The sequence below is a fragment of the Anopheles nili genome, chromosome X (assembly GCF_943737925.1).
Source record: "Anopheles nili chromosome X, idAnoNiliSN_F5_01, whole genome shotgun sequence".
NCBI lineage: Eukaryota > Metazoa > Arthropoda > Insecta > Diptera > Culicidae > Anopheles > Anopheles nili.
In genome coordinates, this window is record NC_071293.1 from 2716049 (window position 1) to 2729047 (window position 12999).

Below are 12999 nucleotides of genomic sequence, written 5' to 3' on the forward strand. Positions count from 1 at the left end.
TTGATTGTACATCCCTTTCAAAACCCCTGCATTTTCCGAGGCCCACCAGGATTTTCCACCAATGGAGGGATAGGAAGAGAGAGAGAGAGAGAGAGAGAGAGAGAGAGAGAAAGAGAGGGCTAGGGAGGAAGAAAAATCATAGAAACAACCGCTCCGTAGACGGAACAATGCGAGACGAAATGTTTCAAACCCGCCATCGGCCGGTGGACAGGTGTGACGGGTTAAAAGGACCGGGGGTAGGTGGGTATGTGCAACCCTCTACCCCCTTACTTCCTTCTCTTTCCCCCCTCCCCCCTCACTCCCCCTCACTCTTGACAACCGGCTTCATAGGCAAGCACACCTCGCGTCGACCGCCGAACGGAAAATGATTGCCCTTGTGCGACATGTTCCATTTCTCATTCGTTTCGGTGCTTCCCTCCATCCCTTTCCTCCCATTTTTTCCATCCTTTTAACCCTCCCTCCACGCTTCTCTCACCAATCGTTCTGGATGATTTTTCTTTCTTGCTGTTGCTCGCCTCCTTTCCCGCACCCGTACGTCGTTTTCCCGGAATTCAGCACACATGTGTGTCTCCTCACGAGCCTGCCCGAGAGGTGGGTGGGGAAATGGGGGACAGGTGGGATAGGAAGGGGTGGCCACAGCCTGCGGTTTTCCGAGTGCATCCTTTCCCACCACCGACCATTCCACCACGTGATGGGTTTCCGATATGCTCATCATTTTCCATGCTTCCTTTTTAAGCTTTTATTTAAAGGAGAAAGAGAGCGACACACACGTGGAAAACTGACGGAAAAGAGAGAGAGAGAGAGAGAGAGAGAGAGAGAGTGGAAGAGATAGTGGAATCTGACACAAACACCACACGTTGGGTAGAGCGGTCTGTGAAGCGGATCGAGGGGATGAACCATTTATAAGGATGCAGGAGAATGAGGCCACCAGCCAGGTTGAGCGAGTTCCTACTTCCTGCAATGGATATAAATATATATCTGCTCGTGCCCCCCCTTATTCCACCATCATTCCGTAATGAGTGCCCCCCCCCTGCCTAATCCTTCACCCCTTTTCACTTCACATTTTGACAGATGGATTCGAAGAAGGTGGTGGTAGATGAAAGGACAAACCTGAGGAGCTCGGAAAGGTGAACAAGGCTCGATGTTCGCTTCGCTGCCGCCTGATGTGGCGTTCCTTCACCGGTCGAGTTACCACCCAAACCACTACACATGCAACACTGACGTCTTGTAATCCATTCCGCGGGTGCTCCTGACGCTCGCGTGTCTCCATTTCTCTTGTTGGCGAACAATCAAAACACCCGTTTGACACATTGTTTGTTTGCTTGTAGCTTGTTCGCTTTTCTGCGCTTTATTTTCGTCTCCCCGCGGCGCTTTCACCGCCTTTTCTCCCTTCACTCCCAGAGGTGGGAGGCGGGATACGCGAAAGGATTCGCTTCGCTTTCCCCTTTTACCACAATCCAACCACGGGAAGCGAGTGTGTTTGTGTGTCTCTGTTAGTGTGTTAATGTCACTTCTGCTCGGATGTTTTGATGGGAAAGTGGGGAAAAAGGACGAAGAGGAGGACGGGGTATGGTTAGGGGAAGAAGAGAGGGGATTCCAACAAATGCCGGCCGGCGTCGGAGTGGATGGGTGAGCTACCTTGCCTGCCCTATGTTATGATATGTATCTTATACTGGTACGCGATCAGCTAGGATGTGCGCGTATATGAGGGGGAGCTGGAGGGCGGAAGGGAGGAAGAGAAAGGACCAAAGGAAAAGGAAGGGGTGGAGGGGAGGGATTGTATAATAGTTTTAATTTCACTTATCTATCACGCGGCTTTGGCGGCGGGTTGGGGCGGATTTCCGCGCCTCGTTGCTCGGAATTCGAAACACGCTAAATACAAGGAGTTGATTGAGATATCGATAACACGCTGTTGGGCCTATGCACTATTGTAACGCCGGTTTTGCCATTGCTAAAGTATAGATTAATCGTTCCACTAGGTGTATGCATTAATAGTTCTGCTAGAGTATAACACGTCACTGCTGCTGCTGCTGCTGCTGCTGCTGATGCCGTCTCTCTTTGGAAAGATTTACGACCTCAGCGATCTCCGGGAGACTCCGGAGTTTCTTTGGGTGTCCATTGTTGGACCGCTGGCCGCTCATTACCTACAGATGGCAGTATCATCGGCGGCACAGACACCTCCTGGAGCTGCCAGGAACAACTTCCCGCTCGAGCAGGCACACAGCTGGTAGATCTTCGCTGCCGACTCTCCACGTGACGCCGCCGCAAGTCCTCCACTAGTTGAAGAGGTCTGCACCGTCCTCAGGTTCGGCATGTAGATGGCGCTCGAGTCGAGCCGGATCTGTGGAGTAGGTGAAGAATCATCGGGTCTCTCATCTCATCATCTGATTAGCCCGGGATCAGGTTACTCACGCTTCCTGCCACCGAGTGGAGCTTCAGATCGTTGAGGCAGGTCGTCTCGATGCCACCAGCTCGCGATTGGATGAAGATCTCCTGAGTTGCACGGGCCTCCAGTGAGCGGGTTGGTGATTCGAGCCTGGAACAAGAGCAAAAGAACCGTCTCTGGATAATGGATCTTTGAGCTCCAGAGACGCCGCAGACCTGCACCTACCTGAGGTCTTTACCGGCGTCAGCTCGCACGAGAGGTGTCTGGATGGAATCGCGAAAGGCGACACCTCCTTCACCCTCAACACGCAGTGATCCTGCCCCGACGATCACCTCATCTCGGTCCACAGCAAACAGATTGGTTCCGTGCGTGTCTGTGATGCGGAAGTGATTCGCCAGAACTTCGAGCCGGTCATGACCAAGGAACAGCTGATTCTCGATCGCGCCATATGCGTTTCGAGTGTTAACACTCAGGTTTCGGGAGGATTCTGGGAAGATCCGAATGTCGTTAGAGAAGGCAAAGTGCAGGTATTGCTCATCCAGAGTGGGTTTACTCACCGACGGAGATTGGCTGGCCGTGTTTCGACCGGATAGAGGACGCTCGCAGTGTGTTAAGGACAAGCGCTTGTCCCGTAAGCTGAATCCCACCCGGCACTATCTTCAGTTGACCCATGCCGTTCTGCGGCACGAAGACGTCCGGTGGGTGGAGCAAAAAAGGAAAACGAGAAAAACAAACCAAACACCCCGGTGGGTTGATGTGGGATTTTCTTTTTCATCCTCAGCGCTCGGGGAAGTTCTTTGCCGGGCCTACCACGGAGGAAAACCCACACATTGCGATGGTGGATGACGTGACGGTGCCCTTGACGTGCTTCAATTTTTGACTTTCACCCTCGCCGAAGGGCACAACGAGGGAAAGAAATCCCAAACCGACCGAAAACAACTTAATCAGCTAAATAAACAGACCATCACCTGCCATCGGAAGCGGAGTTGGAGCAAACTTCCTTCTGTTCCATCAAGCCCTGCCGGCCATCAGCCCCTGCCGGTTCGGTCACACGTCGGGTCGTGTGGCAGCACAAGTCAAAAGTGAAAAAGATTGCCCATTCAGAAGGGAAGTAAATAAATAAACACGTGTCATGATCTTAACACCCGGGTCTGGTCTGGTCGGGACAAAGGTAGAGCAGTGTGGGGCGCCTCAAGTGGCCCTGCAACCACACCCGAAGGGCGGTTCTTATCGCAAGTGTGGCAGTCAAAGTTTCAATTTAACCCTCCGTGCGCCGGGATGGGTGGTCAGGTCGAAGGACTCCGGGCATCCGGTTGCCGGTTCCGACACGTTTGATTGAACGCCCTTCACCGAACTGGCCGAAAGAATTAGATTTCGCTAAACCGCACCGTGCCGACTGCGGTTGATTGTGGAGGCAATTTCCACCCACGATGGGCACCTTCCAAAAGGCCTCGAAGTTGGGATTTTCGGCCAGGATTTGGGGAGCCACAGTTAGGATACGTGTTTCACCTCGTAGCGGATGAGCATTTCTTACTGATTGAGATAAATTGGACGGATGGAATTGGAGCCGTTTAGGCTTGAGGGGAGAATTTTGGGGTACGAGATCTAGGAGGAGTGCCTGTCTCTAACTCCATGTCGTACGTGTTCCTTGGAAGGCGCTGAATCAAAATACCTTTCTCATTACTCATAAAGATCTCTAACCTGTCGGAACTTTGTAACTTCCCGTAAACGCCCTCGGAGGACTCGCAACAGAGTCGAACACCTCACGGCTGTGGTACTTACCGAGGAAAACTCCATCACCTTCATGATCCAAAGCGTGAGTGCGAGGTTGACGATGATCATCACCGTCAGGATGAAGATGAGCGCATACAGGCACTTCTTGCGCCAGCCGTACAGAGCCAGCTGCATCCGGCAGGACGGTCCAGAGTCCGCAGGAAGTACGGAGGTCACGACTGGTACTGGTGGCTCCCCACTCGCTTCCTCGCCCGTTCCTCTACCTTGAGGCTTGAGAATAGGTCGAGCATGGACCCCGTTGGAGGGTGCCGACCCGGACCCGGAAGCAGGCACTCCACTCGGACCCGCCATCGGCTGGACCGGTGTTGGACGCAGCTCGAAGGACACACGTGGCGCTCCGGGACCGCTACCGCTAGAGGGCGCTGGTCCAGCAGGTGGTGCCGCTTTGAGAATACCGGCCGTTGACGGTCCCGCGGTACTGGGAGTCGTTGGTGGCACCGGTGGAGGTGTTGCGGTGCTGATGTCAGGTCGACCCTTCACGGATGAGCCATCACCTTCAGGTGGAGGCCGGGTGTTGCCGTACGTGCTGGTTCCACCGATGAGACGGGCAGGTTGTGCTGGGTAGAGGATTGGTATGATGCGGACGACGGGCTCGGGTTTGGGTGGGTCCGTGTCGGTGGAGGCAGGTGTTGCTGGTGGAGGTGGTGGTGTTGCTGCAGCAGTTGATGTGGACGGGCCAGGGCTTGGACTGGGCGGATTGAACTTGAATAGGTCCGACCCGGCGTAGCTGCGGAGGGGCGTTGAAGTGCCGCTGAAAAAAATGGAACGAGGATCGTCCCTGTGGGGTGGTGAAGAAGGTGAAGAGGACGAGAGAACAGCGAGTAAATAAATAAACGAGCAAACATCAATCAACATGCGACAGGCGTCACCGCGCGTGGCGATCGTTCCCCCGGAGTTGTTCTCGATAATTGCTAAGATTTGCCACCCTCTTAACTACCCCTAGAAGTATGGGTGCATGAGGGCAGTTGAAGGGGTGGTTTTGTGTCTGAACAAATTCAAATGAAATCAAATCTAACGGCCACCATCGCGGTCACGTTTTCCACATTAATGGCTTCCCGATACGATTGGTTTTTCCTGATTTTTTTTTACGAAGCGCTTTTGCCGCGAGGGGTTTTCCCTCACCATGGGGAGGGAGTTTCCACTCACGCCCGGAAGGATTTTCCGACGAGTTGAGGCACGCGCGGCGATGCGTAAAAAAAAAAGAAAGTAGCGCTTTGACAAACAGAACGCCACGCTCGCGGGCAAACAACTGACAGCAGAACAAAAATGCTTTCCACACCGGCCTCGTTTCCGCTCGGTAAGAGTGCAAGAGGATATAAGGTCTGTATGTGTGCTTCCGGTCGCAATACAACCGACTCAGTAGCAACGGAAAAACCCCCACAGTTCGGCTTTCCATTGCTAAAGTAAGCTGTCAGATCCGCATTTGTGCAAGCCGAACGCATTTGTTTACATACAAAGTGATTAACCGACTGCAAATGAGTTGTCATGGTGCAAGTGCTACTGTACATGTGCATGATCAACTTGCATCCACGTACCTTGGACATGGAGTAAGCAACTCGCAAGCAATCCAAGGTCCACTAACAGAGCCACTGACAGCTGTCAATACTCGACTGGCTCGACTAATTTTATCTGCAGTTCTTTCCGTAAATCGGTGCAACCGTTGCTCGCTCGTGCGGTGCTGATTCTCGCTTTCAGGACGCCGGAGTTCCGAAATTAAGAGGCCTCTCTGCCTCCACGCCTCCAGCTCACACCTCACCCCCGGCACACCTCAACCGGGTGTTTATGAGTGTGTTTATCTAGGCGCGTGTATACGAGACGGCGGATGGGGATACTTAGTGGTTAAAAATAAACATGCCGGCATCGGGTGCGAAAAGTCGAACCATCCGTCTCGCTGTTCACGCTCTGCTGTCCCGCTTTCTCGGGCTGCGAGTGGCCACAAAGTGGGTCATAACACTGTAACACGCACCGTCCGGGAACAGTCGTACTTCTGGTCGTCTGAGTTCAGGTCACTTGTCTCGCTCGAGCTACCTGATGGGCTTGGTTTTTCATTTCTGACGTTGGAGTGGCCTGTTCGGGTGCCTCGCTCGCTCTTGCGCGTTGTTCTTCCGCGGCGTCGGCGACACATGTCCGTGGAAAATGGGGAAAACCTTCCGTCCGGTGCCGAGCGCCCGTAATTAAGAGCTTACGCGCGCTTGGCCAACATCTGCGCGACAGAGGTCGCTGGCGAACGCTGGAGGTAGGCTAGAGGATGGCCACAATGACCGCGCGGCAGATAGTTGCGATTTCCCGACCGATTTTCCCAGCCGATTTTCCCGGCCCCCGGGGTCGGGTTGGATTTAAACCGTGTGCCCTTTTTCCAACCCATCCGCGTGCATTCTTCCACGTTTGCCCTTGTGCCGCTCAGCATTCCCTTCGGCATTTGGTGACGGTTCTACACACACAAACTCTCTCTCTCTCTCTCACACACACACAATCCGGTGATTGGTGGAAAAAGGGAAGAGATGCGGCAATCGGAACATCGGGACGCGATTTGGCCCTTTTTTGTGAGCATTCATGCCGAACGCGTGTTCGCAATTTTTGTTTGTTTGTTTGCTCAGCAGGATAGGGAGGGAAAACTCACCTACCAACTTCTCCCCCCCCCACTCCTCCCCCTCCCTTTCCTTTCCCACTTCCCCCTTCCACAACAAGCTCCCCGGGCAGCGACAGATTGCTTTGCCGCTGAGCTGATTTAGGGGCTGATTTAGGGCGGATTAAAGGGGCATTAGTTGCGAATTTGTAAACGAGCCGCAGCCACACTCGCCCATTCTACTTCCGGTTTGGCGTGGCGGTGCATTTCCGTTCGTTGGCCAAAAGAGAAAGGGAGTAGATGGAAAGGATAGGGTTTGAAGCCCGGCAACAGCGTAGTTGATAGTGCACGACTGGAAGGCCAGCGTTCGTTAGTGCGCGTGATGAGATTTGTTGAGGGGGTTCAGTTGACAACAGGATATAAGAAGAGGCGGAACCAGGACGATCCATTCCGTGCCATTTTCAGCTCGGGAGGTTTTGTTTTTGGGTGATCCTACATGTGCAACAAATCCTCGTGCATCATGCGGTGTGTTGTTTTCAATTTTGTTCAGTTTTTAATATCCAAACAATTTTTGATCATTTATCGTTGTTGTCGATCATTTTCAGTTTCTTATAGTATGTGTTTTTGTACCGTTTGTCGTTTGTTTAACACTTCGCCAAAGCCCAATGACGTAAACAACTGTTTTCAATTTAGTCACTACCGTTTTGACGTCTGTCAAGCAAGAAACCTGATCCGAATTAGTAGCTGTGCGTTGACGGTTGCCATCCGGGCACTATTTGAACGTTCCATCACGTAGAAATCGCTGATATTGAGTTGCATGCAATGTTTCAATTTTCATAATGTTTAGCAAACACCAATCGGGAGTTTTGACGGTTGTGGAACGAACTTTTAAAACCACAACTCTCCGGAGTAAAAATAACACCTGTCTGTGGAAAAACTGTTTGATCGGGCGCTGAAAGCATCACCTTTACAATCCCAAAACACAATCCTGGTGCGAGCCAACTTCACTTCCTTCCCGCTGGGGCAAGAAGTACTAAAAATAGGACTCGAACAACTCACCTTGAGTAGCGCGACATGGCCGTAAAGGTGCTTTACACGTGTCACTCGAATAGGGCAGCAAACGGTCGCTGAGGCCGTCAAGTCGAAGCGAACTATTCGCACTTTTGCTAGCTGATTGTGACGCCCGAATCGTTGATCGAGGTGTTGGCTGATGAAACGCGGTCTGCTCAAACACCGGAATGGGAAGGATCAACGCCTAGTTCGAAATGTTGCAGCATCGCGTGACGTGCCTACGGGACTTTAGCACCAGCGGTGGTTCTGAGCCGCCATATTCGCGCGAGCCTTTGGGCAAGTGTTTGCTTTAGGCAAGTGTTCGAAAAAACAAACCAGCAGAACGCAACCGACAGCCAGAAGGAACGACACTGAGCTCGTGGTTGCGAGCAACCTGCCAAGAACGGGTCCGGTTTCAGTGGTACCGGCGAGAGAACCTCGCGCGCGAGAGAGAGAGAGAGAGAGAGAGAGAGAAGAGGAGAGCGAGAAACAAAAATCACCACAAACACGACACGCTCGTAACCCTGTGACAGAGGTCTAACCGATGTTAGGATTGTTTGGTAAGGGCGTGAGATGGACGCGCAAACGGCGCAAGTTCTCGACGTCTGGCTTGTCCTGCGCACGAGCTACTACTCCTGGCTAGTGAATGAGTAGGTTTGGGCGAGAACGAGATGTCGAGAGTCGGAAAAATCCTCATCAAGAACGTCTACTACTGCTCGGGGGTGAGTGAACACAGATCGTGCGAGTATGGAATACGCTTTCACACCTGCTCCGGAGGATCGACGTCCCAGAACGTTCCTGCACGCAGCTGCTGAGCTAACGACCATCACGCGCATTGAGTAATGTGATTTTACATGTGAGGAGAAATCTCACTTAATCCACCTGGCCAGCGAGGGTCATGTTTTGTCGTGATCATGTTTTGAATTATGGGAGGAATAAAATGCAGAAACAGACACAGCACGGTTACAAGTGCCCTCGTGGACGTTAGAACATAAATAAGCGACCTAATTTGTCCATACGTCTTCACGTCTACGTCCATAAAGTCATTACGGCAACCATCAAAAGATATTTTCCGATTGTACATAAAATTTTCCACACAAACATGTACGGCACCAGATCGTCAGACGAGTGTCTCATGAGCTCAGTAACTCAGTCTTGATTGTAAGTGTTTGGTTACATAAAGTAAGCGACCCTAAAAAAAAGAAAATAAATAAACACTTGACGAGCGAAACCGTTGGATTGAAAGCAGACGTTAGCCTAGACAATATGTGTCAGAAGTGTCACAATTTCTCAGCAATATTTCATTAGAAGAGGTTTGTCAGTAACGCGTGTGGTTGTAGCAGATCCCAAGACAAATTAGTTCATATAGTCTTCAACAAAAGTAATGTTGTTCGCTGGTTGTTCAACGTTATCCTGAACGGTCCTTAAGGAAATTATCAAATGAAATCTCACTGAAGTGGCATCTCTACTGGCGTGTTGAGCTCTTGTAACAGAAATGAAAGTTCAATATTTCCGCTTGACCTGCGTACACCATATTTCAGTAGGCTCTGTACTGCTTCTACGGCTTCCACATCTATCGCAGTGTCGCGTCTAGACAGACACGCAAATTCCAATCGCGTTGGTCAGCAACGCGGAAGCACTCGGACGCTGACGAATGTAGAGACCCTCCGCGTCCACTTAGCGGCGTATTTTTAGAGCCTCCCTTTACGCGCCAAGCAGCGGTAGAACAGGGAGTCGTACGTCAAGTGCTCTTCGCGCCTCCTCCACCTAATGGTACTTCTGCACTCTCGCTCCAAACGGGGGCGATATATTTATATTTATATTGCGCGGATGAGAGCGGACGCGTCCCGCGAGCGATGGTAATTATTTTGCGGGAAATTTATGACCTCCCTTTGCGCCATCTTGCCACCATCTTGCCTTCCTCCGCCCGCTTGTTGAGCCTACCCTGTTCCGGGAGATCCTATTATGCGCCCAACGTGTGCGGGCGGCATTGTTTCGCAACCGTGCGGATAAAAGGAAGTGCTACGTTTTGCTGCACCCATTCATGCGAACAACCCCTGCCAGGATCCCATCTACACCCTATCTCCGAAGACCTTTCGTAATCTTAAACCATGACGTCTTGGGCGAAGGACTTGTGGAGGACTGTGGAGAGCCGGCAAAGATCATAATTCGATTGCATTTTTGGTGCGCCAAGAAACGATACCGTCTGGGCTGCTTCGGCTCCACCGACACACCACTGCTCTTGATCCTCCTCCAGCTAGTCCTCTTTGGCCAACTTCTGCTCGAAAATGCCATCGCGCCAAAAAGGGGGAACGCCAAGACTTTGGTGTTTAAATTTTGGCTTTCTTTTCGGCTAAGCCTTCAATTTTCCGACACCGACCTCCACTTCCATCACCCTCATGTGGCCAGCAGTTCAGAGGAGCAGCAGTTCGCTTGGGAATGTTACGAAGCGGAAACAAAAGCTCTCACCCGCCAGCATGAGAGAATGGTACCAACTTTTCTGTCGAACCACCGAGCCACGGTGCGCTTGTATTGGACAGATTTGCATCTGGCGAAGAGGAACGGCATAAATTTTGGGCGCACCGGAAATCGGACTTTTCCGGGCTTCTCGCATTGGGCTGGTGGAGGACGCGATGTTGGTGACGGGGTAACGCCGACCAATCCGTAAGCTGAACCGATTTTCCCAACCGCTAGGGTTCGGGGGTAGCAAACTTTTCATCTCCTTGCGAGGGTATACGCGCATGTGTATGTGTGTGGGAAATCGCAACTTTCGATTATTAATACATGACCGGTACCGGTGGTGCGACGTCGGACCGTTCTGGCAGCAGCTGGACTCTGGGTACTTTAATAATGTCCAGCCCAGCAGAATGCCACATGATGAGGCGTCGAACTGCAAGAAGGAAAAGAAGGGGAAGAAAATGCCGAGGTTCCCTGAGACGAGCTTTAAAGTGGCGAACCTGACCATCGTTGACAGGAGCCGATATTGTGGTATCCTCTCGGAGGTGTCCAGCTTGTTTAAAACCCCACCTGCCAGTCTCGAAACCAAAAATTACAAAAAAATAGCTCTAAGAATGGAAAATGTAACGCTAAATGCACACAAGAACAAACTAGCCACATCACACGGGCTTGTACACTCGAAACCTACCGAGCGACGTGGTTTGTGACACCTTTCTGGAAGGTGTTCATGTAGAGATCTACGTGGGTTGCTCGGTGGAGGTGTTGATAATCGTAGCGATATAAAATAGAAAAAAGAGCCAACTCTCGCCACCCGCGCGAGTCACGCTTGGACGTTACCCGACCACGTGGTTACCGAGCCTAAACGTTGGATCCCCGGTCATAAACGCCCTCCGTAGTCACTACACGATTTTGCACTCGTGGCGCGTGACCATTATTTGCGGCACCCAGCTGCAATGGCCGCTCCCGGGCAACCCCTTTTGTGTCCAGCCAATCGCAAGATGGCCGCGAAGCTGTACCGACCATTTTTATGCTGCCCTCGACGGGTGGACAGTTTGAATACGCTTTCCTAATTACAACCACCGGGAGACTCCGGGAGCGTTCCGACGTGGTACCCAAAACCGCGTCCAGGGGACGCTGATTGTGTCTCGGGGACAGGAGAAAACACTTTTGCATTGCATCGTCAATTGGTGCGAGGGCGACGGTCGGTGAGGGGAAAATAAATTTTCATATGCTGATAAATGTTTTCCATACACAGCCATTTTTTTGTTGCTGTTAGCCTTACGGTGTGTTGCTTGCGGTTTTTGGTGGGGACTCTCGACTTGTACGTTGTAATTTATTTGGACATCCGCAACGGTGCCCTCCCCATTTTGTCGCTCGTTCCTTTATTGCTTTTCATTTTCGCTAATGCACTTCACGTTTTCGGTGCCGGAGCAGGGCAAAGGCATGAAAGGAACGGCGAAGGCTGCTTGCGAAAGTTTCAACGTTCCGCTCGCTTTTGATTAGAACTGTTACACAAACTTCATTATAATGGCATTACGAACAGTTTGCTGGCCTATTTGTCGCGCGTGCAAAACCTGCGTCCAACACTGTGCGAACAGCGGACAGAGAAGACGTGCTGGAGGAATAAAAGTGAGCAGTACACAGCAAAAAAAGGGCCATCTCAATGGCCCAAAAACTACTCGCGAGGCCATTTGTCTTTTTCTTTTTCTCCTTCTTCCGGCTCCAGTGCACCAGCGTTGACTATGCAAATTAAATTCACCCTCGTTTCCGAACATTTCCGGGCCCATTATCGTCTTTGGGTATTAATGTACAATATGCAGCCCGTCCGTTCGGTGCGGAAAAATCACATCGGAAAAGCGTCCTTTGATGGGTGTTGGGTTTGTTTTTTTACCTCTCTTATTGTTTCGTTTTTTATTTCATTGTTGTCGATTGAAGTCCACGCAGGTTCGTCCACTAACGTCTGCTGTTAAAACAGTAGTGATCTGTCATTGCGGCCCAAACAGTGGCACATCGTACCAGTTGCACACACTCAAAATATACGCACATCGGCTGTTTACACTCGGGACGGGTGTGTTTTTCCGCGAGTCCTGAAGCCAGATCCTGGAGCCCGATGCTGAATCGAATGTAACGCCCCAGAGCGTGGTGCTGGGTTCCGTTTTGGACGATTAATTGCTGCTTGGTGGCGATTCACGTACCGTTCGACATGGCGTGGTGTTTGGAGTTGGCAAACAGCTGTAGTGGCGGTTCTTTGAGTTCTCGGATGACATTTGTGAAACATGCCTACGCTTTGGTTGATTCGATTCGTGAGATTTCCGTCATGAACTAGGAAAAGGATTTGGATTGGTTTTAACGCAGTACTTTTTGCAAAAGCTCGGATAAGCTTTGGTATGTTATAAATACATGTTCATCCAAATTTGCAGACATTATACAAAAAAACCCGACCGTCTGAAGAGTCTTTATTTCTCCATATGTTAATATCCGTAAGTAGGATTTTAACAGTAAAGTATCGTTAGCATCTTGTTTAGGACAGTTCCTTGATTAGTTGCATTTCATTTTCTTACAATTAAAACCACATATTCTCCTAGTTTTCCGAGGAAACCATGCGATTATTCGGAATTAAATGTTTGATTTGCACCAAAATCATTATTTTGCAGAATTAGTATCGATCTTAACTGTAGTGTTGTCTATCAATAATATTTTGTTCTGAAATTGTGATTCTTGAATTAAAATGTTCCAAATAACTCCA

At 50.8% G+C, this 12999-nt stretch overlaps 1 protein-coding gene across 1 annotated transcript; it reads right to left on the minus strand.

Moving 5' to 3' along the window:
• Positions 1–1327: 1327 nt before the first annotated feature.
• On the minus strand, positions 1328–7922 carry LOC128728649 (delta-sarcoglycan). The gene is made up of 6 exons (XM_053822281.1): positions 7806–7922; positions 4169–4958; positions 2944–3064; positions 2612–2873; positions 2413–2536; positions 1328–2341 (listed from the first exon to the last, which is right to left on the minus strand). Exons 1-6 carry the CDS (start codon positions 7820–7822, stop codon positions 2141–2143), a joined length of 1515 nt encoding a protein of 504 aa, XP_053678256.1. The 5' UTR covers positions 7823–7922; the 3' UTR covers positions 1328–2140.
• Between the last annotated feature and the right edge of the window lie 5077 nt (positions 7923–12999).